This window comes from Trichechus manatus, unplaced genomic scaffold (genome assembly GCF_000243295.1).
Source record: "Trichechus manatus latirostris isolate Lorelei unplaced genomic scaffold, TriManLat1.0 scaffold00009, whole genome shotgun sequence".
Classification (NCBI taxonomy): domain Eukaryota; kingdom Metazoa; phylum Chordata; class Mammalia; order Sirenia; family Trichechidae; genus Trichechus; species Trichechus manatus.
The window spans coordinates 14,253,025-14,280,094 of record NW_004443945.1 but is presented as its reverse complement, the minus strand read 5'-3'; the positions used below and the strand labels follow the sequence as shown (position 1 = coordinate 14,280,094).

At 32.1% G+C, this 27,070-nt stretch overlaps 1 protein-coding gene across 20 annotated transcripts in view; it reads left to right on the top strand.

Moving 5' to 3' along the window:
* RIMS2 (regulating synaptic membrane exocytosis 2) overlaps positions 1–27,070 on the top strand; it is a 647,068-nt gene that overhangs the window by 313,320 nt on the left and 306,678 nt on the right. For 11 of the 20 annotated variants that reach the window (XM_023726001.1, XM_023726008.1, XM_023726000.1 and 8 more), the window contains 7 exons: positions 1,787–1,906; positions 4,137–4,236; positions 5,077–5,200; positions 6,862–6,908; positions 8,611–8,723; positions 18,209–18,339; positions 25,656–25,827. In XM_023726001.1, the coding sequence (XP_023581769.1) occupies positions 1,787–1,906; positions 4,137–4,236; positions 5,077–5,200; positions 6,862–6,908; positions 8,611–8,723; positions 18,209–18,339; positions 25,656–25,827 (807 nt within the window). Of the gene's footprint in view, positions 1–91; positions 301–1,786; positions 1,907–4,136; positions 4,237–5,076; positions 5,201–6,861; positions 6,909–8,610; positions 8,724–14,712; positions 14,761–18,208; positions 18,340–25,655; positions 25,828–27,070 lie in introns of all 20 variants that reach the window. The other 9 variants (XM_023725997.1, XM_023725994.1, XM_023725993.1 and 6 more) reach the window with 2 other exon arrangements.

Genomic DNA, 27,070 nt, shown 5'->3' with positions numbered 1-27,070 from the left:
TTTTGTTATTTCACTTTTCCTTTTTTATTTACACCTTTGCATGTTTTCTTTTTTGTATCTTTTATTTTTTATTTTTATCCCACACCTGTAGGGGACAGTCAAAAGGGAAAAAGAAAAACTAGTGAGCAGGCAGTTTTGTCGGACTCTTACACCAGGTCTGAGAGACAAAAGAAAATGATGTACTTTGGTGGCCACTCTTTGGAAGAGGATTTGGAATGGTCTGAGCCTCAGATTAAGGACTCTGGGGTAGATACGTGTAGTAGCACAACCCTTAACGAGGAGCATAGCCATAGTGATAAGGTACTGAGATTGTGGAGCCTGCCTTTTAACCTGCTCATTTGGTCTTCGTTTGCTCTCTGTCACTCATCAAAACAGAACATAATAAAAAGACAGGATATTTCAAAGGTCAATGTAGCATTTCTTAAGGTGCAGAAAAGAAAAACAAAACACAACAAAAAACCCTCTTGCTTGCTTTGCTGTTTTTATTGTTTGATGACATACTGAAAAACAAATAAGTAAATAAAAATAAAAATTAGGAACAAAGGAATGTTTTGTCTTATGGTCGCATGAAAGAACTTTGTGATGTTATTATAAACCACAAATAATAAAGAATTTTTCGGATTGGCTTATTTAATTGCTTGCATTTATTTTCCTTGGGATGAAAATTAAATTATTAATAGTTTGAATCCCAGGCAAAAGGGAGATAATTGGGTTTGTTTGCACAGAAAAAGTTGTTTTTCTTTTTTCCCTTTCACTGTCATTTTGCTCTTTTGTTTTATTGTCATGGCATTTTAATGTAGTATTAATTAGTATTAGAACCATTGCCATCTGCTTTGGTATTTATTATTTTTGCTTTGAGTGTAGTGGAACTTTTGAAAATCTTTTTACCATATCAGTGTGATTTACTGGAACTTGTCTTTTGCCTGCTAAATTTTGCATGAAAATGTGCATGTTACTTTCAGATAAAACTACTGTGATTACACAAATCATTTACTTTGTTATTTAACATATAGTTCGTAATGGAACGGCATCTCTATTTATAAAGGACTTGCTTCTGCCCTGAGAAAGAAATAAACTACTAACATTTTCAAGGTTATTTAACAATGGATACCACTGAGTTATCTAGTAGAGATAATGTACTAAATATATCAAAGACTTGAAAGAATCAATAAACCTCTAGAAAGTGAGAAATGCAGTATATCCTGACCTTTGAATTAGGCCTTATTTCTCCCATGCACTTCAATTGGAAACTTACTGAGGCTTGTGTATTTTTTGTAATTTTAATCTAGAAACCTATTTTAAGAAAGCCCTCATCATAGGTTCAGATTTCATGTTTTAATATGATTTGACCTTTTAGTTTTTAGTGTAAGAAAATCTTTCCAAATCTTCCAAAAGTGTTTGAAGATGAAATTCTCATTTTTAAATAAGTTCAACTGCGTAAAATTTCAATCTGTTTTTTCTATCTGTGAATTTTTAATCTTCAGCACATAGATTATTAGAGTATGCATTTATTTTTAAGATGTTTCAGTTTCAAAGAACTATATAACTTCTGTGTTATGTGAGAGCACTGTAAGAATTTGAATTATTTGTATACTGAAAAAAATTAAAATTATAAAATTGAGGTTATATGCTTAATATGCTATGTCCTTTTGATCAATATTTTGAATGCAAACTGGTTTGTGTAATCATAACACTTTAAAATTCTGAAATTTAGGAAAATTATACAATAAGAGGTGATTTGTCATAAAAGAAGATTTCTTTTTTGTTTGTTGATGCAATATGTCAGCATCCTGTGACCTGGCAGCCATCTAAAGATGGAGATTGTTTAATTGGTCGCATTTTATTAAATAAACGTCTAAAAGATGGAAGTGTACCTCGAGATTCAGGAGCAATGCTTGGCTTAAAGGTATGTCACGAAATCTATGAAATGTTAGCTCTATGTTGCTTTACAGATTTATCAGAAAAGTAAAAGATATAATAACTGTTTCTACCTATGCCAATTTAGTGCTTTTTTTTCCATTTTTAAGAATTTTCAAATATTTGCATTCATTATCCTAAACTTTTTCATTCTCCAAATATTAAGAAGTTGCCATTATGCTGTATTAATACTAGTATCTATACTTTTGGAAATCAGTGAAAGGAACTTGAATTATGATAAATTTGAATTCTAAATATAATGCCTAAACTTACTTTGAAAATGCAGTTTGTCCTTTAAGTCTATATCTACATTTATACCCTATTAAAATAATAGTTTTTTCTAATTACTAAGTATGCAAACTTGGGAATTGTAATATATGTATAACATATGAACATAATTTTTGTATTAATGTGTAAAAATGTGTGAAAGAGAATACAATTTGAAGTCTGGAAACTGAAAAATAATTGTCATGAGATTAACTATAAATAGTGTTTTGTGTTTTATTATAAAATATTAGACAATTATTTGGTAAATATACAAAATAGAACTCTTTTGCTTTTTTGTGTATCTGGTATGACCAATTAAAAACCAAAATGGAAAAAAAAAGTATTTTAGAGTTAAACCATTGCTACAGAGTTGTCCTGTAGAATACATTAAATGGGAGATACTAGAACACTTTCAGTGTTTAATTGGGAAATTAAAGTTTGTTGTATGTCTACCATGTGACTGGTACTCATTTCAGCATTTCACATCTATTATCTTATTTAACAAAATATATGAGAAATAGGCTTAGGTTATGTAACTTGCCCATTGTCACACAGATGGTGACAAAGGTGGGATTTAAATCCAGACTGGCCCAGTATATTGTGTGAACAGTGCTGTCTGCAGTAACTAGAATTCAAGGTCCTGACTTGAACTCTACTTACTGCAGTTACTATCTGACATTGCACAACTAAACTTCTCTTAGCCTTAGTTTCCTCATCGGTGAAATGGGGATAGTAATACTTGTTGAATTATTATAATAAGATTAAATAAAGCAATATACAAATATTTAGTACAGTGACTGACACTCTATAAGCTTTCAATAATAATCACTATAATACTTATCAAGCCAGGAAAGTTTATTTAATATTTACATAAAGATGTCAGCCCATGAGAGCTATACATTTAATTTTCAAAATCAAAAAGGAATATTTAGTTAATATTAACTCTTTTGCAACTGAGTGCAATTATAGAATAAAGGTATGGAATAAGATAAATCAGTGACTTTTTAATTCAGAATATCTTTCACTCAATGTAGAAGAGAAAAACAGTTTAGTTTATTCAATGAAGTTAGTTATTATTGTTTGCTTTTATTGCTGTAAAGTTTATATATTGATTGAGTGGCACTTGATCTGAATCAAAGCACTGATTTTTTAAGAGGTCAGTATCTAACAGGTACAGATGTGACTCCACGGCATTATTGCTAACATTTGTTTTTGCTGTTCTAAAAGAACTTTTAGATGTTTTAATGTTGTTGTTGTTACCTGTGTGTGCAGAGTAGAACTATTGCATAGTGTTTTCAAGGCTGTAACCTTTTGGAAGCAGATTGCCAGGCCTGTCTTGCAAAGCGCCTCTGGGTGGGTTTCAACTGCCAGCCTTTCGGCTAGTCATCAAGTGCTTAACTGTTTGTGACACCCACGGTTGGGATGCAAATGGTCTAAACTTTACAGGAGTTCTGATGAGATTAAGTAAATATTGGGTCCACCATCACTGTGCACATTTATTAATGTGCCAAAAGATTACTGATGAATGAAATTTTGGTAGTGTAATTATATTCATTGTAACAAATATTTATATTGTGATAATGTTTGTCATATATCTGCAAATATTTATATAATTATTTAGTATTATAATAATATGTTTTTTTTAGAAATGACAAAAGTAAGAATTCTGTAATGACAAAAATCACAAATTGGCTAGTTTTTTCTAAGGTATACAACATTTTCAACAAGTAACAGATTAAACTGGAAAACATTTAGAATATGTAAAAAAAAAATCCACACTTAGAACATGTATTTAATTCCTAATAACAACACTATATAATTTAAAAAATGATTATCAGTATATTAGCTTAAAAGTTTAAAAGCTGTAAATTGCCTAGGTATTTTTTTCTTGACTCTTCAACTATGTTCATTTTGACAATAAGCCTATTTTAATACTTTCCTCTTTTAAACAGGTTGTAGGAGGAAAGATGACTGAATCAGGTCGGCTTTGTGCATTTATTACCAAAGTAAAAAAAGGAAGTTTAGCTGATACTGTAGGTCATCTTAGACCAGGTGCGTCTACCTTTGATCTTTTACATTTTAAACTGTTAAACTTGAGTAGTTGTGAAAAAGTAATCCATTCTCATTTAGCATCGATTTGGCCAGTTACAGAGAGCTTATTTAAGTTAGATGAAAGTCTTTATTCATTAGTAGAAAGTTAACTATTATTTTTTAGTCACATTATATAAAAGAATGTTTTATATTTACTCATGTTTTTCTTTTATTGATGGATATTCCTAATCTGTATCTAGTATTAACCTATTTTGTTTCTCATACACCTTTAGTTGCCTTTTGGAAAAATTGCAACATTGTTTAGGAAACAAACTTAATAGATAAATGCATATTTCCTAAAATGAGTCAACCCTGTCTCTTTGGTAATGGGTACTATTGGAGAAATCCTTGAGTACCTTGAAGGGGATTGTATAAGATGCTAATTAGTAAGCTTTTTATGAGAGAGTTTAGACCACAGATAACCTTTAAAGATAGTTAAGGTGTTTAGCTGCATACGTATTGAAAAATCTAGAGTATAGAATCATGAAATCGTCAGAGAGGCAACTGATCTTGACCATTGTCTATAATTAAAATTTCTGTTAAGAGGTCACATAAAGATAATTTTTATGTAATTTTTTTTTTCCTCTGACCCTTATCTCTGATAGAGTATTCCCTTTGGGTGAAGCGTGATGATCATCCTGGTTATTAAATCTTATGCCAGTTGAGCTGTTCTCAATATGTTTCTTATTCCATAATGTTGATTTTATTCTATGGAGTTCATTGAAGCTTAAAATTGCTTCTAAGTGCATTTATGAGATTAGCTTTTCTTTCTAAGATTATCATTATTGACACACACTATAGGTGATGAAGTGTTAGAATGGAATGGAAGGCTATTGCAAGGAGCCACATTTGAAGACGTATACAACATCATTCTGGAATCCAAACCTGAACCACAAGTGGAGCTTGTTGTTTCAAGGCCTATTGGGTAAGTTGGTTTCAGTACTTTATCTGTGTATAAAGTTGAGTAGTAGTAAATAATTTGTGATGTGTAATTCAAAATTGTTTTATGGCTTTATGAAAATAAATATTTTTTGTAGACAACTCTGTTTCTCCTTCTTTACTAAAAACACCTCACCAAAAATCATGATGTCTATTTATCTGATCATACTAGAATATATAGTTAATAATAAAATAAGAAGAAATATTTAGGTGATTATTACTTTTATTATTTTAGCAGCTTAGTAGATGGTTGAAGGCAGTGGTAGGTGAAGGAGACTAGCATTTCTTATGTACTTAATAGAGCAATAATTTTAAAATAAATTTAATGAATAATGGCCCTCTATTTTGTAAAAATTAAGACTAGCTATATTTTAGGAATTTTACTCTTTTTTCAAAATGAAGATTTCAACATAGGAAAGAGAGAAAAGGATATATTATTCCTAGGTATAGTTAACAGTTTAAGGAAAAAGCATAACTTTTTTAAGGATGGTGTGTTAATAGAAAATAAACCTCTTTGCTTTTGTATTTGTTACCTATACATTAAATAGATAGTTTTAAAATTTTGCAGTATGTTTAATCCTTTGTGCCTGTATGATAATTACTCATTAAATATCACAGCAGCACTTCTTTTATAGAAGCTCCTATCCTAAGCCAAAGAACATATACCTATAACTGAGTAAAAGCAATAGAAAAAGCACTGACAGTGAATTATTAAATTCGTATTTGGGATAAGAGCATCCTAGGGTGCAGACAACAGAAATTGTTCTCTGTTGTAAAATACTAAAACCCAGTTCTCACTCGTTTAGGAACTGATTACTTTGATCTCTTCTTTTGCTGGAGTAAATGACTTAAGTTGGTAACTTAATTTTATTGAAATGTTCCTTTCAAAGTAATGAATCTGGCACATGAAATTATATCTGCTTTTTATTTGTCTTTTCGAAGTTTGGTAATATGGTAAAGTGTAGTGTATCAGTTTAATATAGTAGTCAAATATATTCCTGGTATTAAAGAATCCTTAGATCACATTTTTGTTTGATATTTAAAATAATTTACAGACTTTTATGTAATTTTCTGAATGATCTTAACCATTAATAGCTACCTCTCTTGACAAGTATCAAACAAAAATGCACACTTATTTTGAGTGTACATACAGGTAAAATATAATTTTGCAAGTCCCAAGAAGAAACGTGTTTATACTTTTCTAAATAGAGATATAAAAAGCTTCAATCACAATCTCTGAATATTTAAATTTTTGTTTTGGTGATATTTTATTTGCATTTCAATGTTGTTGATTTAGAACTACAACAGGTAAAAAAGTAGAGTATAATTAAAATATATCTATAAAACCTATCTTGTTGAATATATATATTTTTTGAGAATGGATAATTTTGTACTAAGGTAAGATAAAGTATGCATTTTTCCAAATATGCTGCAAATGCCTAAGGATTTTAAATACTTGAGGTTAGTGCAAATACTTTCATTAGCTCTAACTTAAAGCTTCTTTGTTTCTTAGTTTATGTAGTGTTGCTACCATATACAGTTTTTATCATTTTCACACTGTCCTACTACAGTATAGGCTGATAACAATCAAAATAGCAGTTGTATTGATGTTGAAACAGTTTTTGTTTTCTTTTTCTATCATTTCAGAGATATACCAAGAATCCCTGATAGCACACATGCACAACTGGAATCCAGTAAGTTTCATTTACACTAGAAAAATATGTTGTGGTTACTGTCATTCATCAGAGGTCAAAGGAAGTATTTTATCAATTAGTACAAAGTAAGAAATATAATAATCTTGCTATGAAGTATATAATCATGTAAAGATGGCAAATTCAGTTTTATTTCATGTAACCATGGGAAAAAGTACAAAATTCTGTAATATTTTAAGATAGTTTTTTTTTTAAACCACATAGCCTTAATTGCTATGGATTTTTAAATAGCTTCGTTAAGGTAAAATATAATAAACTGCACATACTAAAAGTACACAATTTTTGTATGTTTTGACATTCATATATACCTGCGCAACCATCACCAAATCAAAAATAATAAACATATTCATCAACCGCAAAATGATTACCCCAAGAATTTCCCCAAATTTTATCTCTTACTACATTGTAACCTCACATGTAAGGAGCCCTGGTGGTACAGTGGTTAAGTGCTCAACTGCTAACCAAGTGTTCAGCGGTTTGAACTCAGCAGCTCTACAGGAGAAATATGTGGCAGCCTGTATCCATAAATATTATAGCTTTGGAAACCCTACAGGGCAGTTCTACTCTGTCCTATAGGGTCACTATGAGTCAGAATTGACACAACAGCAATGGGTTTAACCTAACATGTGGGGGGGGGAAATGCTTACAATAAACTAGAGAATGATTACATTTATTCTGATTAATGTTTTTGGAAAGTGGGGTGATAGTTCTGATTTAACCTCAGAGTACTATTGAAACAAAAAATACAGTATTATATAAGTTCAAACAATGACAAATACATGAAGGTTTTTTATTACGTTTTGAATATTATTTCAGGTGTTAAACAAATATATTGTTTCTAGTAAGCTAGCTTTTAGATTCATAGAGATTAGAGATATCAGGAGAGAGGAGGGGAGGAGGGTTACATTTTGAAATTGATTGGTCAGGGTTGAACACACTGAGAAGAAAGGATTAGAGCAAAGAATTGAAAGAGTAGTATCTGGGAGAAAACTTTTCAGGTAGAAGAACTGACTGCTATGATGGGTCTAAGGCAGGGGAGCCTGAGATGCACTTGAAGCAAAGCAAGGAGACCAGTGTGGTTGCAAAGGTATGAACAGGGTGAGATAGGAGAGGAGGATAGAGGAGTCATGGGTGACCAAACTGCATAGGCTTTACAAGCCCCTGCAAGGACTTTGGTTATTACTCTGAGGGAAATTGGGAACTATATGGGATGGTTTTGAGGAGAGATTTATGTTTTAAAATCTGACTATTATATTGAGAATAGATTTAATGGGGTCAAAGGTAAAAGCAGGGAGATCAGTGAGAGCATTGTCTTAATCTAATCAGGAGAAGATGGTGACTTAGACCATGGTAGTAACAATGAAGGTGGTAAGAAGTGATTGGATTCTCTATGTACATAATAATTGAGAATATACTATGAAAATAAATATTTTTTATGTTTAAATTTACAATTATAAGTATTTATAAAGCTTCTTGAAAAGCTTTACCAGAAGGTGAAGTTCTTTTGCAATGACATAGCTTTGTACTTTAAAATATCGTCTCATGTTTCAAACAGTGTAGTTAAGAAAATGGTCTACATAATACTTTGTCAACATTGTAAAAAATAGTTTTATAAATTATGAAGATTGTTAAATTATAATGAAGAACCACTGTTATTATTCCTTATGTACAATTACCATTTCAGGTTCTAGCTCATTTGAATCTCAAAAAATGGATCGTCCTTCTATTTCCGTTACCTCTCCCATGAGTCCTGGCATGTTGAGGGATGTTCCACAGTTCTTATCTGGACAACTTTCAGTATGTAATCACTAAATTAATTTATCTTTTTGGAATATCAAATAGTGTCTTTAACATTTGATGCTACCTTTTCTTTTTTTTTGTAAACCAACTTCTTCCTAGAATATAATTGTGCTTTTAACCATCAACTTTCTCATTTTTAGTAATTTTAATTATTTGAAATTTTATTTTGATTATTCAGCTTGTTGCATTCTTTATTAGTGTTAGGTTTTCTGGGATTTAGTGAATTAGATTTTGTAAAGATATCTAAACCATTTCTTTAAATCTCATTAATATTATTCCAAAATTCAAGGTCATGGTTTTAACTCTGTATCTTAAAATGACTATAATCTATCACATTTTGAAGAGAAGTAAAATGCTGTGCTCTACAAAGATGGAATGTAAGATAAAAATAAATATTTTTATATTCTTCCCCACTTTTCAACCTTAAGGAAATATGGGGTGTGAATACTGCTCTGAAGTATAATGATATTAGAGATGATTATGTCAACAGACAAAACCAAATAAATGGTGAAATATTTCATAGATTTCTGAGTACACCAGGAAGTTTCACAGTACATGATGTTTAATTTGAACATTTTTTAGTAAAGCTAAAATACATGTCCAAGTTAGAAAAGCTTTGCAAATTTTAGCCTTCACATTTTAACAAAACACATTTAACAAAAACTAATTATAGTATTTGTTCAGTTGTCATCCCCTTGTTAAATAAAAATATTCATATATTTAAGTGTATTCAGTTATATTTCAGAAATATACAGTTTAATATTGCCAATAATATTGATGAGTTACTATACCTGAAATTTTATGAATATTGACTATTTAGGTTCTCTAAATCCAGACACTGAATTTTGGATGAAAAATGTTATAGTTAAAAACTAAACTATTCTGGTACTGATATTTTAAGAGCAATGGAAAAAAAACTTTTTGTTAAAGAAGCTATGAAATTTCTTATTTTATTATTTTGGTGGATAGAGAGGTGCTTGATTTTTAGTGAAGTATTTAATTTAAAATGAGCTGTTGAAAGTTTAAGAAAAATTAAATATTAAAAATTATTGAAAAGTTATTAAACATCTTGGTACTGGTAATATTTTGATCACAAAGGTGATAGTAAAGTTATTCTGGAAAGAAGATGAGATTTTATTAGGAGATTTTAAATGTTATACTGAATTGAATTCCTTCTCCTTATTTTATTTTCCTTTCTCTTTCATAAACAGAGTGGGCTTTTTTATTTGAGGACAGTGGTCTTTTTTCTATTCTCCACAATAAATAGCATCTTTCTACTTACTCTCTTGCATATATTGACAGCACAGATGTTGTCATTTACAGAGTTACAAATGTAGTATGTAATTGCTTCTACCAATTTAGAAAGTGCTAATAAATGCTAGCTGTTATATTTTATTTATGACCTCATCAAATAGTCCATCTTTAAATAATGCTCCAGGTGGCTGGATCATGTCAGTAAATAAATAAATCCATCTGTATGTGTGTTTGTGTGTGCGTTCAGTTGGATTGAGTTGATGGAGGAGGGAGGGGCAATTGAATTTCCATAATAAGTACCACTTTATGACATTTGAAATCCCAAGGCCCTATGAGAAATTGAACTAGGAGGAGAAGTTGAGGGGAATAATGCAGGGGTGTAGACATTTGAAATTCAGCTATTTTTCTTCATGGTTCAGTACTGTTATGGTAGAAAGGAAAGACTATTAAATATTTAGGGAAAATTAAATTTAAAAGTTTCACTTCTAAATGTATATATAACTGTGTAAAGTTATAGCCTTTAGATTTAGAAATAATGTTGGTTTAAGATCCATGTAATTGTAATTTAAAATGGTTCTCGTTTTATCATTTTCTTATGACTTGGAAGGAATATGTTCTAGTATAATATTGGTAGTAAAATTTTAGCTTTTATGGTATTAGTAGTAAAAGTTTTAGCTTCATATGTATGCATTTGAAATCATATATATGTCTATATATATACATAAATCTGTATATATACATAAAGCCACTTTCTGATTAAAAATATAATACATATATATTGTGGGAAACTTGGAAAGTACAGAAAAATAAAAATGAAACTCACCTGTAATCTTACCATTAAGATATAACCGCTCATATACATAGAAATTTTTAAACAAAATTGGAATAGTTCTGTACATAATATTTTGGAGCCTGCTTTTTCACTTAGTAGTATAGTATAGACTTTTCTCTCTCTTTAAAAGTTTCTCTTAAAATGATTTTAATAGATAACTTAATACTCCATTATAACTTACTTCTCTATTATAGGATATCTTGCTTGTTTCTAATTTTATGTTATAAATGATCATGCTTTGGAAATCCTTGAATATAAGTCTTGAATATTTTTGTTAGGACAAAAATCTTTTGTCAGGATAACTTTCTAAAAATAAATTTATAATATAAAAGAGAAAAGAGAATTTTTAAGATTTTTTGAAATCTATTGCCAAATTTTCCTCCAGAAAATGTTTTTACCAATTAAAATCCAATCATTAGGAAATGTGTGTTAAGTTCTGATCCCAGGTCAGGCACAGTGGTAGTCTCTGGAAATATAACAGTGAACGAGGTATGCATGATCTTTCCCCTCATGAAGCTTATTAATTGTATCTTATCCTTTGCATCCAGGAAAACATAAGCAAGTTACCTTCCTGGATGTAATGTTTCTCTTCGTATTCAACTCTATCTCTGCTGGACTGGTGACAGTTTTGGTTTACCCTAGTGATGCAGAGGTTGGCAAAATATGTTTATATATGTCACCCCTAGAGAAGGAACCCTAGGAAGTCACAAGGCTACATTGCAATCTCTATTTCCTTCTTTTCTACCTTTCGTCATTTTTGCTATTGGTGAGATTTTACTTTGGGCCGACATCTCTCTTACAAAATTCTGATATTGCTGACGGTAATTCCAGACAACAAGGATGATTTGTATAGTATGTGAGCTAATCTTCTTAATATATTTCTATCAGTTCACAGATTAATATTTTCTCAAGTAGAAAATATACATATAATGCAAATTTGTTGTTTAAATTTTCAATCTCAAGAAGATTTTGAAGATTTTTAAGAAAATGTATGCAATTCATTTTCTCTCCATGCTTGAATTATGCTGCTTGTTTTTCATTCTAGGACGTAACTATGAAAGGACCATTAATGTATTTGGTGAAAAAATCAGTTTGAGCTTAGGCTTAGGCTATCTGAGTTATATGATAGCCCTTGCAGCGTCAGCACTCCCTTATTTTGATTCTTTCTTATTTGTGTTCTATCATAATTTAACCATTTCCTTCTTTAGAGGATTGTGTTCATAATTCTCTCAATAGCCTTTAATTAATTTGTAGTCTTTGGTTAGTTTTTTGATAGGGTGTTAAGATAAAACAAATAGCCTTCAATTCTTTTAAAAGGCAGAAAAGAGTCAGAACCCTTTCTTGCTATGGGAATCTATTACACAATTGATTTTTATTGATCGTCATATTTTATTTCACTTCAGGCTCTGTGTTGATTTATGGTTGCAATGTTTCCCCAAGTTATTTTAACACTTTCTGACTCGATTTTTAGTGATTGAGTTTATAAATATTGTAAGTATCCGTTTTATATGCCCATTTAAAGGGAATAAGAAACCAAAGAATAGGTGTGTATCCTCTAAATATCTTTAGAACTTTTTTAAGCTTTCTGTAAATGAAAGTTTTTTTTTTTTGAGCTTTTGTCTTTTACAGTTCTTTATCATAACCTTGTTTTTCCAGAAGCATTACATGAAAGGAATGTCCTAAAGATAATAAAACCCTTTTGCTGTCAAATCAATTACGACTCAGCGACGCTATAGGACAGAGTAGAACTGCCCCATAGGGTTTCCAAGGAGCGGCTGGTGGATTTGAACTGCTGACCTTTTGGTTAGCAGCTGAGCTCTTAACCACTGTGCCACAGGGCTCCCTAAAGATAATAGTACAGTAAATAGTAGGAAGTGACATTAAAAATGCAAAATAAATTGTAATGTACAATTAAAATTGTTCATTTGATGAAGTTTGAATAGTTATAAATATTATCAGATCTTCCATGCTTAAAATAGGTAAATTAATGTAAATTACAATGAGGTACATAGTACTTTACTATTCCTAATGGTTTTCTTTATTAAAACTGCCAAAAACATGTTTCAGTAGCCAATATAATGTATAAACTCATGGGTGAAGATTAAGTCTAACTTGCCGTAGAATTTAGAAGGTTGATTTCAGAAATTTGTGAGTTTCTTGTTAGAGACAATTTTAGAAGATAGAAAAATGTTTGTCTTAATGGATTAATTTATTTACAATGGTATTCTTTGTAAGCATATTCCTTGTTTCATGAATATATAATATTTACTTGAAAAAATCTTCAATTATCCTTAATATTTTTGGTCCAATACAGGTAGAATAGGCGAGGGGGCAGGGAAAATAAAATCCGTTTCAAAATAGAAAATCTTGTCATTTCCTTCCTTCAACATGCCTAGTTAATTTCTGATTTTCATACATCCTCTTTCCCATTTACTAAAGAATTATCCAACCTATAGTTATGCAGAGGTTAGTAACAACTTAAATCTCTATACATTTCTGTTTTCCTTTGGTAATAGCTCCACACAAAAAGAAAGACAGCTTATATTTTGAGACTGCCTTGATTTCTGGAGAAAGAGAAAAAGATGATTTGTATGATTGAATGAAATAATGCTTATATTTAAGGCCTACTTCCCTTTGGGTTTTAGATTTGTGTCTTAAGCAGTGACTATCTGATGATAGTTGAATTGGGCAATAGTCCTCTTAGTACCAATTATCTGTTTCCATTTAACAGTGGAAAAGTGGGAAGCCTTTAACTGTTTTTCACTTTTTGAATTAGATGAGAGATATCCATGAGACATGTGAGAGATGAGATATAATCTAGGTGAGAAAAGCAGAAATAAATCCTTTGAAATCCGTTCCCAAACCCAGAGACGTGTCTGATTTTGTTTGTAATTTAACTGTTGGCATGCTTTAATAAAGACACATCATATTCCAATTACAGTGGTCTCCTTTGGAAACTGTTTAAAAGTGAAAACAAAAAAACAAAGTCAGCAGAGAAAGGAAACTTGATTTTATTCTGAGAATTTGATTTACTCCAAACAACTCTTTTTGAAATGCCCTTACATTATCTTGCTTTTTGTATGAGTCTGGGCAGGTTTATCTAGCCTTTTTTTTTAAATGTCTCTGTTTCCTTATCTAAAAATTGGAGATAATAGCAACTACCTCCTAGGATTGTTAGGAATATCATGAGACAATAAACTTGAAAGATCTGGAAAAATATAAAAAATTATATAAGAAATGAGATATTATTTTTCATTAATAGGTATGACTAGAAATAAACAGTGTTTTCTCGAATGGTACATAATAAATGTGTGAAGATGGTGTTTAAGTACTAACTATTAATGCAGTGCAGTACAGCACACTTCTATCCTACTGTGTTTATTCTTTTAAGAAATCCTAAAGTTAACTTGGCTAATATTTCTTGGACTTCTGTTAGACTTAATTATTTTGAAAAAGTCATACAGTTACTTCCACAGATGGCTTTTTACTAATACCGATATGATATATATCAAATTTTGGGACTGTGGTTTTTTTCTATGTGATGCGTTTAAGGGTAAAACCTGGAATTTCATGATTCTTGGGTATGTTTACAATCATTCTTTCAGAATATACAAACCCACATGTTATTTTACATTCAGTCTTAATTCCTTTATGTTGATTATATTTTAAAAATATGATTAAACATTTTCTAATATTTTGTATACTTTTATATAGTTTAGCATTTTAACAAAACTAATGTATTTATTACATTGAAGTGCTTAATTTAGATTAATATTGTCATGGAAAAATTGTATTTAAAGGGATAGTTGTATGTGTTTGTTTTTACTTTTGGTCTTTAGTTCTAGCGTCTTGTCCTTTTGGTTTTGTTTTATTGCTTTTTTCTTTAATTTTGCTTACCAGAGCCAAAGCCTTAGTAGAAGAACAACGCCTTTTGTTCCTAGGGTTCAGGTAAAGGCCTTGTCTGCCTGATAGAAACTAAAGTTGTGTTTCAATCCTTATTTGTATGTTTTTGGAAAATGCGTAGTAGGAAAACATTTTTTTGGTATGTGCTCTAAACCATATTATTGACTTTCAAATCATTAAATGAGCCAGCTTGTAAAATTCTGCATGGGGATTAAAATATTGAACAAAAATTTAAAGAGACAAACTTTGTTAGTGATTTTATGTGATGAACCGAATACTCAAACTCATAGGTTTCCGAGTGGCATTTAATGTAGATATTATGTAGATTCCACAGAAATAGCTAATTTTATGCTGCTAATATTTTCCTGTTTGCTGTCTCTTTAAATCATTCATTATATCACTTATCATCTACATTCTCTTGCATTTTCCAAGCAATAAGTCCTTGAGGAGATTGGCAAATATATTTGTACCTTATCTAAAATATTAATTTTATGTATATTTTATATAAGTTCCAACTTTTGTAAAGTATATTATTTTGAAAGAACAAAATAACTATCCAAATAAAATGTATTGGGTTTATTTTGTTTACATTTTGTCATTGTAATTCTGTTTAACTTTACTGTAATACTTGGGTACAAGTTGTTTGCCTCTTTTCATTAGGAAAACCTTATGTGGTAAAGTAATGTAAATATAGCTTTTTAAAAAAAGTAGTAGTATGCTTTCCTTGCTTTGCCGCATGTTTTTTTATTTTGTTGGTTTTGAATAATGCTAGTTTTGTTTAAATTTTAAAAATTAGACTTCTTCTAGTTAATATTATACAGTGTAAGATATTTACCTCTGTTGCTTATGTTCTGCTTAGGAAAACTGAAAATGGCTACATGGTGAAGTTGAAATGATAATTACATTAAAATAATTAAAATTATATCAACATTTTTATTAATGAAATTCAAGTATAACAAAAAGTATGTCAGGTCTAGAATTGTGAAGATACATTTATTATATTTTGGGGAATCAACAGCTATATTTTCACAATTCGTTTATAAAGCACAGATAAGAAATTTAGGAATGTGATAAAATAATATAGTAAAAAATAAAAATTCAGTTTTGATGATGTGAACTGGATATCTATTAAAAACTTCAATGCAAGTCCTCTGTTCTGGAATAAAAGCTAGAGCTATTGATCAAATGCCCAATATAAGACAATTTATTTTAAAAAGTATAATTTTGATCACATAATCAGTAAAATCAAAATGTACCTGTTTCCTATCTAAGATATTTAGACATCCACATATTTGTAAAGCATAATTTACTACACTGTTAAGTATAAACGCTATAAGCCTAATATCTGTTTTTATGAAAAATGATAATATTAATAAGTGATATTTTTGGTTTTCATGGCATAAGAAAATCTGAAAAGAATACTTGAAAAATGTATCTCAAATGTTTAGCTCTAATGATTTTAAAGAAGTAAAAAGTATTTCCTGTGGAAATAATAAGTAGTTTCAACTCCTCAAAAATTTTTTAAGAGAAATACATAATTTGCTACAATAATTATGAATTTATTCTGATAACAGTAATTATTATTTATATGTTTCTTAAGTGTGAAGGTTATTGGAAAAATATTTTTAGCCTTTTAGAATGTTTTTCTGTTTGAGGTGCTTAATGTTCATATCATGATGCTTAGAGAAGGGCTTTTCATACCATGGAAAAATTAAAGTCCTAAACTCTTTTATTACTATAAAGATAGAAAATATCATAACAATCTCATTTTGCTCATGCATATTAGAGAAACCACAGAGCTATCCGACAATGTCTCTATTTCATCTCATATACAATGAGACACCTCAGTATTTCTTTCTTTGTTCTCCACTCATGCTTTTGGCCAGAAAAATAGTTTAGTCTTTTATTTTTTCTCTTATACTAATCTGTATCTGTGTTCTAATATGTTAGGTAACAAGTATTTGAACTTCTTTTTTCTTTTTTAATAGTAAGAATTTTTTTTCTCAGGTTACTTATCCCTTAGTTTAAGGCAGTGGTTCTCCAACTTTAATGCACATGAGAATCACTTGGAGGACTTGTTAAAATGCAATTCCTGGACCCCATTCTGATACAGTAGGTGAAAAATGAACCCCAAGAATTTATAATTTTTTATTAAGTAAGCCAGATAATACTGATGCAGGGGTTTGTAAACCACATTCTGAGAAATATCTGTCTAGGGTCTCTTTGTATTTAGCACCTCCATTAGAATTTTTTTTTTTTTTTTTGTTACACAACAATACCTGCATTGAGCATAAGAACTTAAGGCAACATAAAAATTAATAATTATAATTTTTAAAGTTTAAGTATTTTTTCACTATTATTCCTATAAGAGGGCTAATTCCACTTGACAAAAAACAAAACAGAACAAAAACATGTATATAAATAATTTTATGTGCTCTTCTGGGCCATCAGTCCTCCTCTTCTGACTCAAAAATCTTGCTCAGTTCCCCATTTTCTAGGATATGAAGTGAGGGACTCAACAAAGCCATGTTGGAATTGGAGCTGAACTACCAGTGTTAAATATATAATCAAGGTTGTTTTTATTTGTCATTCTCAAATTCCTAATATCCAGTTCGGTTTCAGTTTCAGGATAGTGGTCATAAGTTTACTGAGTTCTGAACCAAGATGTGGGGCAGAGCCAGGTTATCACAGATCCTGAAATAGTAGAATTAACTGGGTAGGTGTGAGGGTGTGAGATATGAGTGTGGGGGCAAGGGGCAACTGTGATATCAAATGAGTTCAACAGCTGGATGTGAAGTTCCAATCCTTACCTATGGCATAGGGAAATTATTTACATTTTCTCATATCAAATTATAAAATGTACACTATTGTTCTAATGATTTGATATACATTTGCTTCACAAAAGAAAAAGATTTTATGCTTGTGTAAAAAAAATTTATACAAGATGAATTTATTAGTTTTAACTACAGAGTGAAGGAGTCTATTGACTAAAGCTGCGAGTAAATTATTCCTTGCTTATAATCTTCGAAATGTCTTTTGTTATGGAATAGCATAAAACATTTGCTTAAAAATTCCCTATGCAAGCTATATAAACTTGGATCTACTCATTCATTTTGAGCATTTATTCTGAACTCACAAATCATAGGGTAACCAAAATGAACAACAGCGATTCTTGCAATCATTGCATATAAAGCCCTTAGTTATGATATTTTTATGTGCATTTATTATTACGTGCACGTTAACAAGCAATCAAATTGGGGTAAACAAAAAGTCCAAGGGATTGACCAACCAAATCAAAATATCTCAGTTAATTCTTCTATTCATTGAAGTTATTATAGCATATCCTTTTATTTTAACTAACCGCAGTTTACTAAGTGAAATTTATATTCTGTGCTAATATTAGTGTAAGAGACTGAGGTGGAGATTGGGAATATAAGCATTATCTTATGGTCGTAAATATTTGAGTTGATAAGTTAATATTTTTGCTTTTCAGATAAAACTGTGGTTTGACAAGGTTGGTCACCAATTGATAGTTACAATTTTGGGAGCAAAGGATCTTCTTTCCAGGGAAGATGGGAGGCCGAGGAATCCTTACGTTAAAATTTACTTTCTTCCAGACAGAAGGTAGGGTATGAAACAAAATAAATGCTCTTGGAAATATGTGGGAAAATGTTAATAGCAGTGGATATTTCAATTCTGTATTATTTATATTTCAATTGCATGACATTAAGATACTTTTGAAGTTTAATATAAACAATACCTTTTAAGAATCAAAATTATGCATGACAGTAAATACTTTAATGAGATTGTTTTAAAATGCGTATCAAATTTTTATTGTATATATTATTTTATATCTATTTTAGGCTTATGTGGATTATTATTTAAATAATGTATGTTTTTATTTATCAAAATAATTTAAAATTATGTCCCTTTAAATCAAATGCATTTTAACAAAAACTACAGAAGCAAAAAGCTGGAAATACTAGCAAAAGGGACTCATCGTATTTCACTGCAATTTCAACCTCCTCTTACCAAGATATTATTTCTCTATATTCTGTAAAATTAACATATAGCTTTGTTTTGTATCACTCCATGTCACCAAGAAACTTTTATCGCTGAGTTCAAAATCAACTTTTTAAGCATCATTTGTTCTGTATCCATTCTAATCCACATAAATGGCATTGTTCTACCCTAATTTAAATAGAGAAATTAGGACTGAGAAATAGTATAACGAAAATTCTTTAATCACTCTTAATTTCAAGCACATAAAAAATAAGAGACTATTCATTAGGCATCATGAAAAAAGAAGGAAGTAATGGCACTAATTATGCTTTCCCCAGCTATTCTCTATCTCTGACTTCCAGGGGAGACTGTTATCAAGATTTGGTCATTTATTTCCAAAATTGTAAGTGGCTGGCCACAGATGAGATCTTAAATCATATTTTTGACTACTATTGGACCCTCATTTTCAGTTACTGAGTTCAAGTAAGACATCATCAGGGTTGAGTTGAGTGCCAAAGTATCAACTAAACAACAGTCTTAGCAAAAAAAGAACAAAAGAAAGGAAATAGACAATCAACAAAGATACATATTTCAAAGTGAAAAGTTGTAAAATAAATTTCCTCAGAATGTGTCAAGGTATCATAATATCTAGTCATTAGAAACTATTGTTATAAAATTTTAACTTATAAACTTTGCTTGAAGAAAGTTGTTCTCTAACAACTTGTCTTTTGAGAGGGACACACTTGGAACAGTAAGAGAGGAAGAAGATGTCTCACAACTGTTGTTGTTAGTTGCCATCGAGTTGATTCTGTTATGTCTAGCTTAAACTTCAGTTGGATGACTCATCCCACAGCGAAGTTAATCTGCTATCTAAGTCAGCCAAGTCTCTTGTCTTTTTAGAGCACATACGGTTTACTAGTCTTAGCATCCTTGGAAGGCCATGGTGAAAACCTGCAGAAAATGCTGCATTCCCGTTTATGCTTTTATGTACACCCGTAACTTAAGTTTATACTCAAATCTTTAAAGAGAAATACTTATTTTTTAAGGTGATAAGTTTCCCAAATTACCAAATTTCTTTCTGGACTATTATCGTGTAATTTTATTTTATTTTACGTGATCTTGTCCCTGCTTTCTGAGGAGATATTACAGAACTAAAATGAAAAGGAGGCTCCCATTGACTACTCCTTTATTTTCCAGATGTAGTGTTTCTATCCTTTTTCAACACAAAGTATGTGAGGATTATTTGCATATTTTCTTCTTAGCTTATTTCTCTACTGAGTTTCCTTGTCAATTATCAGGAATTTGAAGAATATTTAGGCATATTATGAGCTTACTTTGTTAATTGGATTGTATCAAGGTTTTGTCTTTAATAGAAAAACGTATTCTTTGCATAACTCAGAAACTATCATCTCAAATATACGTGTGTGTGTGTGTGTGTGTGTGTGTGTGTGTGTGTTACATGCCATCGAGTAGGTTCCGATGCATAGTGACCCCATGCAAAACAGAATGAAAGACTGCCCGATCCTGCGCCATCCTCACAATTGTGGCTATGCTTGAGTCCACTGTTGCAGCCACTGTATCAATACATCTCATTGAGGGTCTTCCTCTTTTTCGATGACCCTCTACTTTACCAAGCATGATGTCCTTCTCCAGGGACTGAGCCCTCCTGATAACATGTCCAAAGTATGTGAGATGTAGCCTCGCCATCCTTGCTTCTAAGGGCCATTCTGGTTGTACTTCTTCCAAGGCAGATTTGTTTGTTCTTTTGGCAATCCATGGTATATTTAATATTCTTCACTAGCAGAACAATTCAAAGGTGTCAATTCTCCTTCGGTCTTCCTTATTCATTGCCCAGCTTTCGCGTGCCTATGAGGCAATTGAAAACACCATGGCTTGGGTCAGGCCCACCTTAGTCCTCAAGGTGACATCTTTGCTTTTCAACACTTTAAAGAGGTCTTTTGCAGCAGATTTGTCCAGTGCAGTGCATCTTTTGATTTCTTGACTGCTGCTTCCATGGGCATTGATTGTGGATCCAAGTAAAATGAAATCCTTGACAACCTCAATCTTTTCTCCATTTATCATGATGTTGCTTATTGGTCCAGTTGTGAGAATTTTTGTTTTCTTTATGTTGAGGTGTAATCCATACTGAAGGCTGTGGTCTTTGATCTTCATCAGTAAGTGCTTCAAGCCCTCTTTACTTTCAGCAAGCAAGGTTGTGTCATCTGCATAACGCAGGTTGTTAACGAATCTTCCTCCGATCCTGATGCCCTGTGCTTCTTCATATAGTCTGGCTTCTCGGATTATTTGCTCAGCATACAGATTAAATAGGTATGGTGAAAGGATGCAACCCTGACGCACACCTTTCCTGAGTTTAAACCATGCAGTATCCCCTTGTACTGTTCGAACAACTGCCTCTTGATCCATGTACAGATTCCTTATGAACACAATTAAGTGTTCCAGAATTCCCATTCTCCACAATGTTACCCATAATTTGTTATGATCCACACAATCTAATGCCTTACCATAGTCAATAAAACACAGGTAAACATCTTTCTGGTATTCTCTGCCTTCAGCCAGGATCCATCTGACATCAGCAATGATATTCCCGGTTCCATGTCCTGTTCTAAATGTGGCCTGAATTTCTGACAGTTCCCTGTTGACCCACTGCTGCAGCCGCTTTTGAATGATCTTCAGCAAAATTTTGCTTGCATGTGATATTAATGATATTGTTCGATAATTTCTGCATTCGGTTGGATCACCTTTCTTGGGAATAGGCATAAATACAGATCTCTTCCAGTCCTTTGTCCAGGTAGCTGTCTTCCAAATTTCTTGGCATAGAGGAGTGAGCACTTCCAGTGCTGCATCTGTTTGTTGAAACATCTCAATTAGTATTCCATCAATTCCTGGGAGCCTAATTTTTCGCCAATGCCTTCAGTGCAGCTTAGACTTCTTCCTTCAGTACCATCAGTTCCTAATCATAGGTTACCTTCTGAAATGGCTGAACGTAGAGCAGTTCTTTTTGGTATAGTGACTCTGTGTATTCCTTCCATCTTCTTTTGATGCTCCCTGTGTTGTTTAATATTTTCCCCATAGAATCCTTTAGTATTGCAACTCGAGACTTTGAATTTTTTCTTTGGTTCTTTCAGCTTGAGAAATGCAGAGCGTGTTCTTCCCTTTTGGTTTTCTGTCTCCAGGTCTTTGCACATGTCATCATAATATTTTACTTTGTCTTCTCGAGCCATCCTTTGAAATCTTCAGCTCTTTTACTTCATCATTTTTTCCTTTAGCTTTAGCTAATCGGCATTCAAGAACAAGTTTCAGAGTCTCTTTTGGCATCCATTTAGGTCTTTTCTTTCTCTCCTGTCTTTTTAATGATCTCTTGCTTTCTTCATATATGATGTCCTTTATGTCATTCCACAACTCATCTGGTCTTTGGTCATTAGTGTCCAACACGTCAAATCTATTCTTGAGATGGTCTCTGAATTCAGGTGGGATATACTCAAGGTTGTACTTTGGCTCTCGTGCACTTGTTTTAATTTTCTTCAGTTTCAGCTTGAACTTGCGTATGAGTAATTGATGGTCTGACCCATAGTCGGCCCCTGGCCTTGTTCTGACTGATGATATTGGGCTTTTCCATCGTCTCTTTCCACAGATGTAATCTATTTGATTCCTGTGTATTCCATCTGGTGAGATCCATTTATATAGTCACCATTTATGTTGGTGAAAAAAAAGGTATTTGCAATGAAGAAGTCATTGGTCTTGCAAAATTCAGTCATGCAGTCTCTGGCATCATTTCTATCACCAAGGCCATATTTTCCAACTACCAACTCTTGTTTCCAACTTTCGCATTCCAATCACCAGTAATTATCAGCGCATCCTGATTGCAAGTTTTATCAATTTCAGACTACAGAAATTGGTAAAAATCTTCAATTTCTTCATCTTTGGCCTCAGTGGTTGGTGCATAAATTTGAATAATAGTCATATTAACTGCTCTTCCTTGTAGTCATATGAATATTATCCTGTTACTAATAGCGTTGTACTTCAGTATAGATCGTGAAATGTTCTTTTTGAGAATGAGTGCAATGCCATTCCTCTTCAAGTTATCATTCCCGGCATAGTAGACCATGTGATTGTCTAATTCAAAATGACCAATACCAGTCCATTTCAGTTCACTAATGCCTAAGATATTGATCCTTATGTGTTCTGTTTCATTTTTGATAATTCCCAATTTTCCTAGATTCATACTTCGTACATTCCAAGTTCTTATTATTAATGGATGTTTTCAGCTGTTTATTCTCATTTTGAGTCATGCCATGTTAGCAAATGAAGGTCTTGAAAGCTTGACTCATCTACGTCATTAAGTTTGACTCTACTTTGAGGAGGCAGCTCTTCCCAGTTATCTTTTGAGTGCCTTCCAACCTGAGGAGCTCATCTTCTGGCACTGTATCAAACAGTGTTCCACTGCTATTAATAAGGTTTTCACTGGCTAATTCTTTTCAGAAGTAGACTGCTAGATCCTTCTTCTTAGTCTGGAAGCTCAGCTGAACCTGTCCACCATGGGTGACCCTGCTGGTATCTGAATACCGGTGGCATAGCTTCCAGCATCACAGCAACACACAAGCCCCCACAATACGACAAACTGACAGATGCATGGGTATATATATATATATATACACACACACAAAAAAAAATACGTATTTACTGTTGATGCAAGTTTTTGCACATAAATAAAGGATTATTTGTGCTTTTGGTATGAATTATTCTATTTCATTTCTCGTGACTTTTTTTTCTGGAAAAAAATGACTTGCACAGTTGAACGTAAGAAAACAATTGATAACTTTAATTGATGAGAATTCCTACAGGGAAAGGTGAGGCTACAGATCTAGTTTAGAATGTCAGTTAAGCCATTTAAAAAATTATTTACTATATACTGTAATGGTTAAGAGCTTGACTGCTAACCAGAAGGTCTGCATTTTAAATCCAGCAGCCACTCCTGTGAAACATTATGAAACAGTTCTACTCTGTCCTATAAGGTTCTATGAGTTGGAATCAACTCGACGGCAACGGATTGTTAGTTTTTTATAGACGGCAATGCGTTTGGTTTTGGTTTTTTTAATAATATACTCTGTACTCTAAAAAATAACTTGGCATGCTGTACATTCTTTTTTTTACATCTTGAGGTAAATTTGGTTGCTAGTCAAAACGTATTTCTTTTTTTTCAATTTTAATTAAAATTAATGCTGTTCCCCTGTTGCTGCAAAAGATCTTAAAACAAAGATATCACTTTAAGGAATAAGGTGCGCCTGACCCAAACCATGGTATTTTCTATCACCTCATATGCATGCGAAAGCTGGACAATGAATGTGGAAGACAGAAGAATTGATAGCTTTGAATTATGGTGTTGGTGAAGAATATTGAATATACCACTGACTGCTGGAAGAACAGACAAATCTGTCTTAGAAGAAGTATGGCCAGAATACTCGTTAGAAGCAAGAATGGCAAGACTTTGTCTTACATACTTTGGACATGTTATCAGGAGGGATGAGTCCCTGGGGAAGGACATCATGCTTGGTAAAGTAGAGGGTCAGGGAAAAAGAAAGATTCTCAACGAGATGGATTGACACAGTGGCTGCAACAATGGTCTCAAACATAGCAATGATTGTGAGGATGGCGCAGGACTGTGTAGTGTTTCATTCTGTTGTACATGGGGTCGCTATGAGTCAGAATCGACTGGATAGCACCTAACAACAACAGCCGAAAGTCTCCAGTGATATCCAGTAGACTGTATCAATCTAGTTTTATCACTCGGGAAGAGAGCTTAAATTTTCCTTCCTAAATGATTACATTTATTCCATCTAGCCATCAACCCTCTCTAATAAGTTAGAGTGGTGATCTTCAAATTAGGATGGATGGAGCCTAGAGGATGTTTGAGGAAGTCCACAGGGGTTAGGAAGAAGTGTTTGAATTCTTATTTATCTCATTATTTTAATTTCTATTTTTGTATATTTCCCAATGTACATGACATATTAGAATAAATGTATATAATTCATTAAAAAAAAAAATTGCCATCAAGTCGACGCTGACTCCTACAGACCCTATAGACCTGATAGGACAGAGCAGAACTGCCCCATAGGGTTTCCAAGGAGCGGCTGGTGGATTCGAACTGCCGACCTTTTAGTTAGCATCCATACTCTTAACCACTGTGCCACCAGGGCTCCATAATTCATAAATACATGTGTATATAATGCATAGTCAAGAACATTCACTGATAAAGATGTGCAATTTAAAAAAGTACAGAAACCTGTGAGCCTGAAGTCTTATCTGTCAGTATGGCTACTTTGCATTTCCAACCCACATTATAGGGGTTACCTCACGTAAGAGTAATTTCACAGTGTTTTTAAGGATATGATATATGTTAAATAAACAAGTACCTATTTCTTGTATATAATAAAGTAACTTGATAAAATGTGAACTATAATTGCATATTAGATAAATTGTATTACGTTGTGAAGGTCACAATTTATTTTGTAGAACAAGACTTCTGTAATTTAAGTGAATAGTATATGTAATATTATTGCTTAATCACCATTTTGAAGATTTCCAAAAGAGTGATATACAAAAAAAATTCAGAGTTAATATTCTCCAGTCAGGTTTTATTTAGATGTTGAGAAAGATTTAAGTTTTCAATTATTTATAATGGAATAATTTCAGACTTGCTCATATATTGTCGTTATGAAGACACACTTATAAATTATGATATAATTACATACCTTATAGATTTTAATACTAATTTTAAAGATTATCATACTTGTAATTTTATGGTAAATTTGTGAAACGTCACTTGATTTCACTCCTGAGAAATTTAAAATTAATAAAATTACTGTAAAACTTAAAGATTAATATAACTTCCCACATTTCTTTTAAATTATTTTTCATAGCGATAAAAACAAGAGAAGAACTAAAACAGTAAAGAAAACATTGGAACCCAAATGGAACCAAACGTTCATTTATTCTCCAGTCCACCGAAGAGAATTTCGAGAACGAATGCTAGAGATTACCCTTTGGGATCAAGCTCGAGTTCGAGAGGAAGAAAGTGAATTCCTAGGAGAGGTATCTGGAATTATTTTAAAGTTTTGATTACTCATGGCATCCTGAATACTTTTGTATATATGACTACCAATAAAATTTTATGTTTCAAATATCTAAAAAAGTAAGCATACTTATTTTACCAGAAAGAGTTTAGCTACTGCTTTTAAAGCAAAACTTATTGATGCCATAAAAAAAAATGGTTCTAAATACTCTGACAATTTTTGCGTGTTTATTCCTATTATGGAAATCTCAATGTTAAATGATAGAACATTGTCTTTCACAAATAGATTGCTTTGTTTATATTGTTATGTATATCATGTTAGTTTACTGAACCAAAACTATTAGCTCAATAATTTATTCATGAATTATTTTTTAAGTTTATTTTTTGTTGTTGTTGAGAATATATACAACAGAACATACACCAACTAAATTTCTACATGTGCAATTCAGTGACACTGATTACCTTCTTCAAGCTGTGCGACCGTTCTCACCTTCCTTTTCCTAGTTGCTCCTCCCTCATTAACATAAACTCACTGCCCCCTAAGGTTCCTAGCTAATCTTTCAAGTTGCTGTTGTCAGTTTGATCCCATATAGATAGTTCTTAAAAGGGCACAATGCTCAAGGCAGACATTCTTTACTAGTTAAGCTAAACTATTGTTTGGTTTGAAGAAGACTTCAGGGTTTTATTTTTTGTTTGTTAAAAGATTATCTAAGGAAAATAATTTTGGGGTTCAACCAGCCTCAATGGCTCCATAATGTCTGGATCCTATGATAATTTGAAGTTCTGTTCTGCATTTTCTTACTTTTGATCAGGATTCTTCGATAGTATCTTTGATCAAAACGTCAGTAATGGTAGCCGGGTACCATCCAGTTTATTCAGAGGTTATGTTTTTAAGCCCTATAACGTGCCAAGCACTGTGCTAGGGACTGAGGCTTCAAAGGTGAATAAGGCATATTACTTCCTTCAAGGACTTTTCAACTGGGGGTTTGGACAAGTGGATAGGTGATTATAATATACCATGGCAAATGCTATAATGGTAAAAATGCAAGAGGAATGCATTCTGTGCTTGCAGAGGAGAGGAGGTAGTCCAGGGAAGGCCATATAAACAAAGTAGAACTTAGCAAAGTAACCAGTTGCCATCGAGTCGATTCCGACTCACAGCTACCCCATAGGTCAGAGTAGAACTGCCCATAGGGTTTCCAAGGCACAGCTGGTGGATTTGAACTGCCAGCCTTTTGATTAGCAGCCAAACACTTAACCACT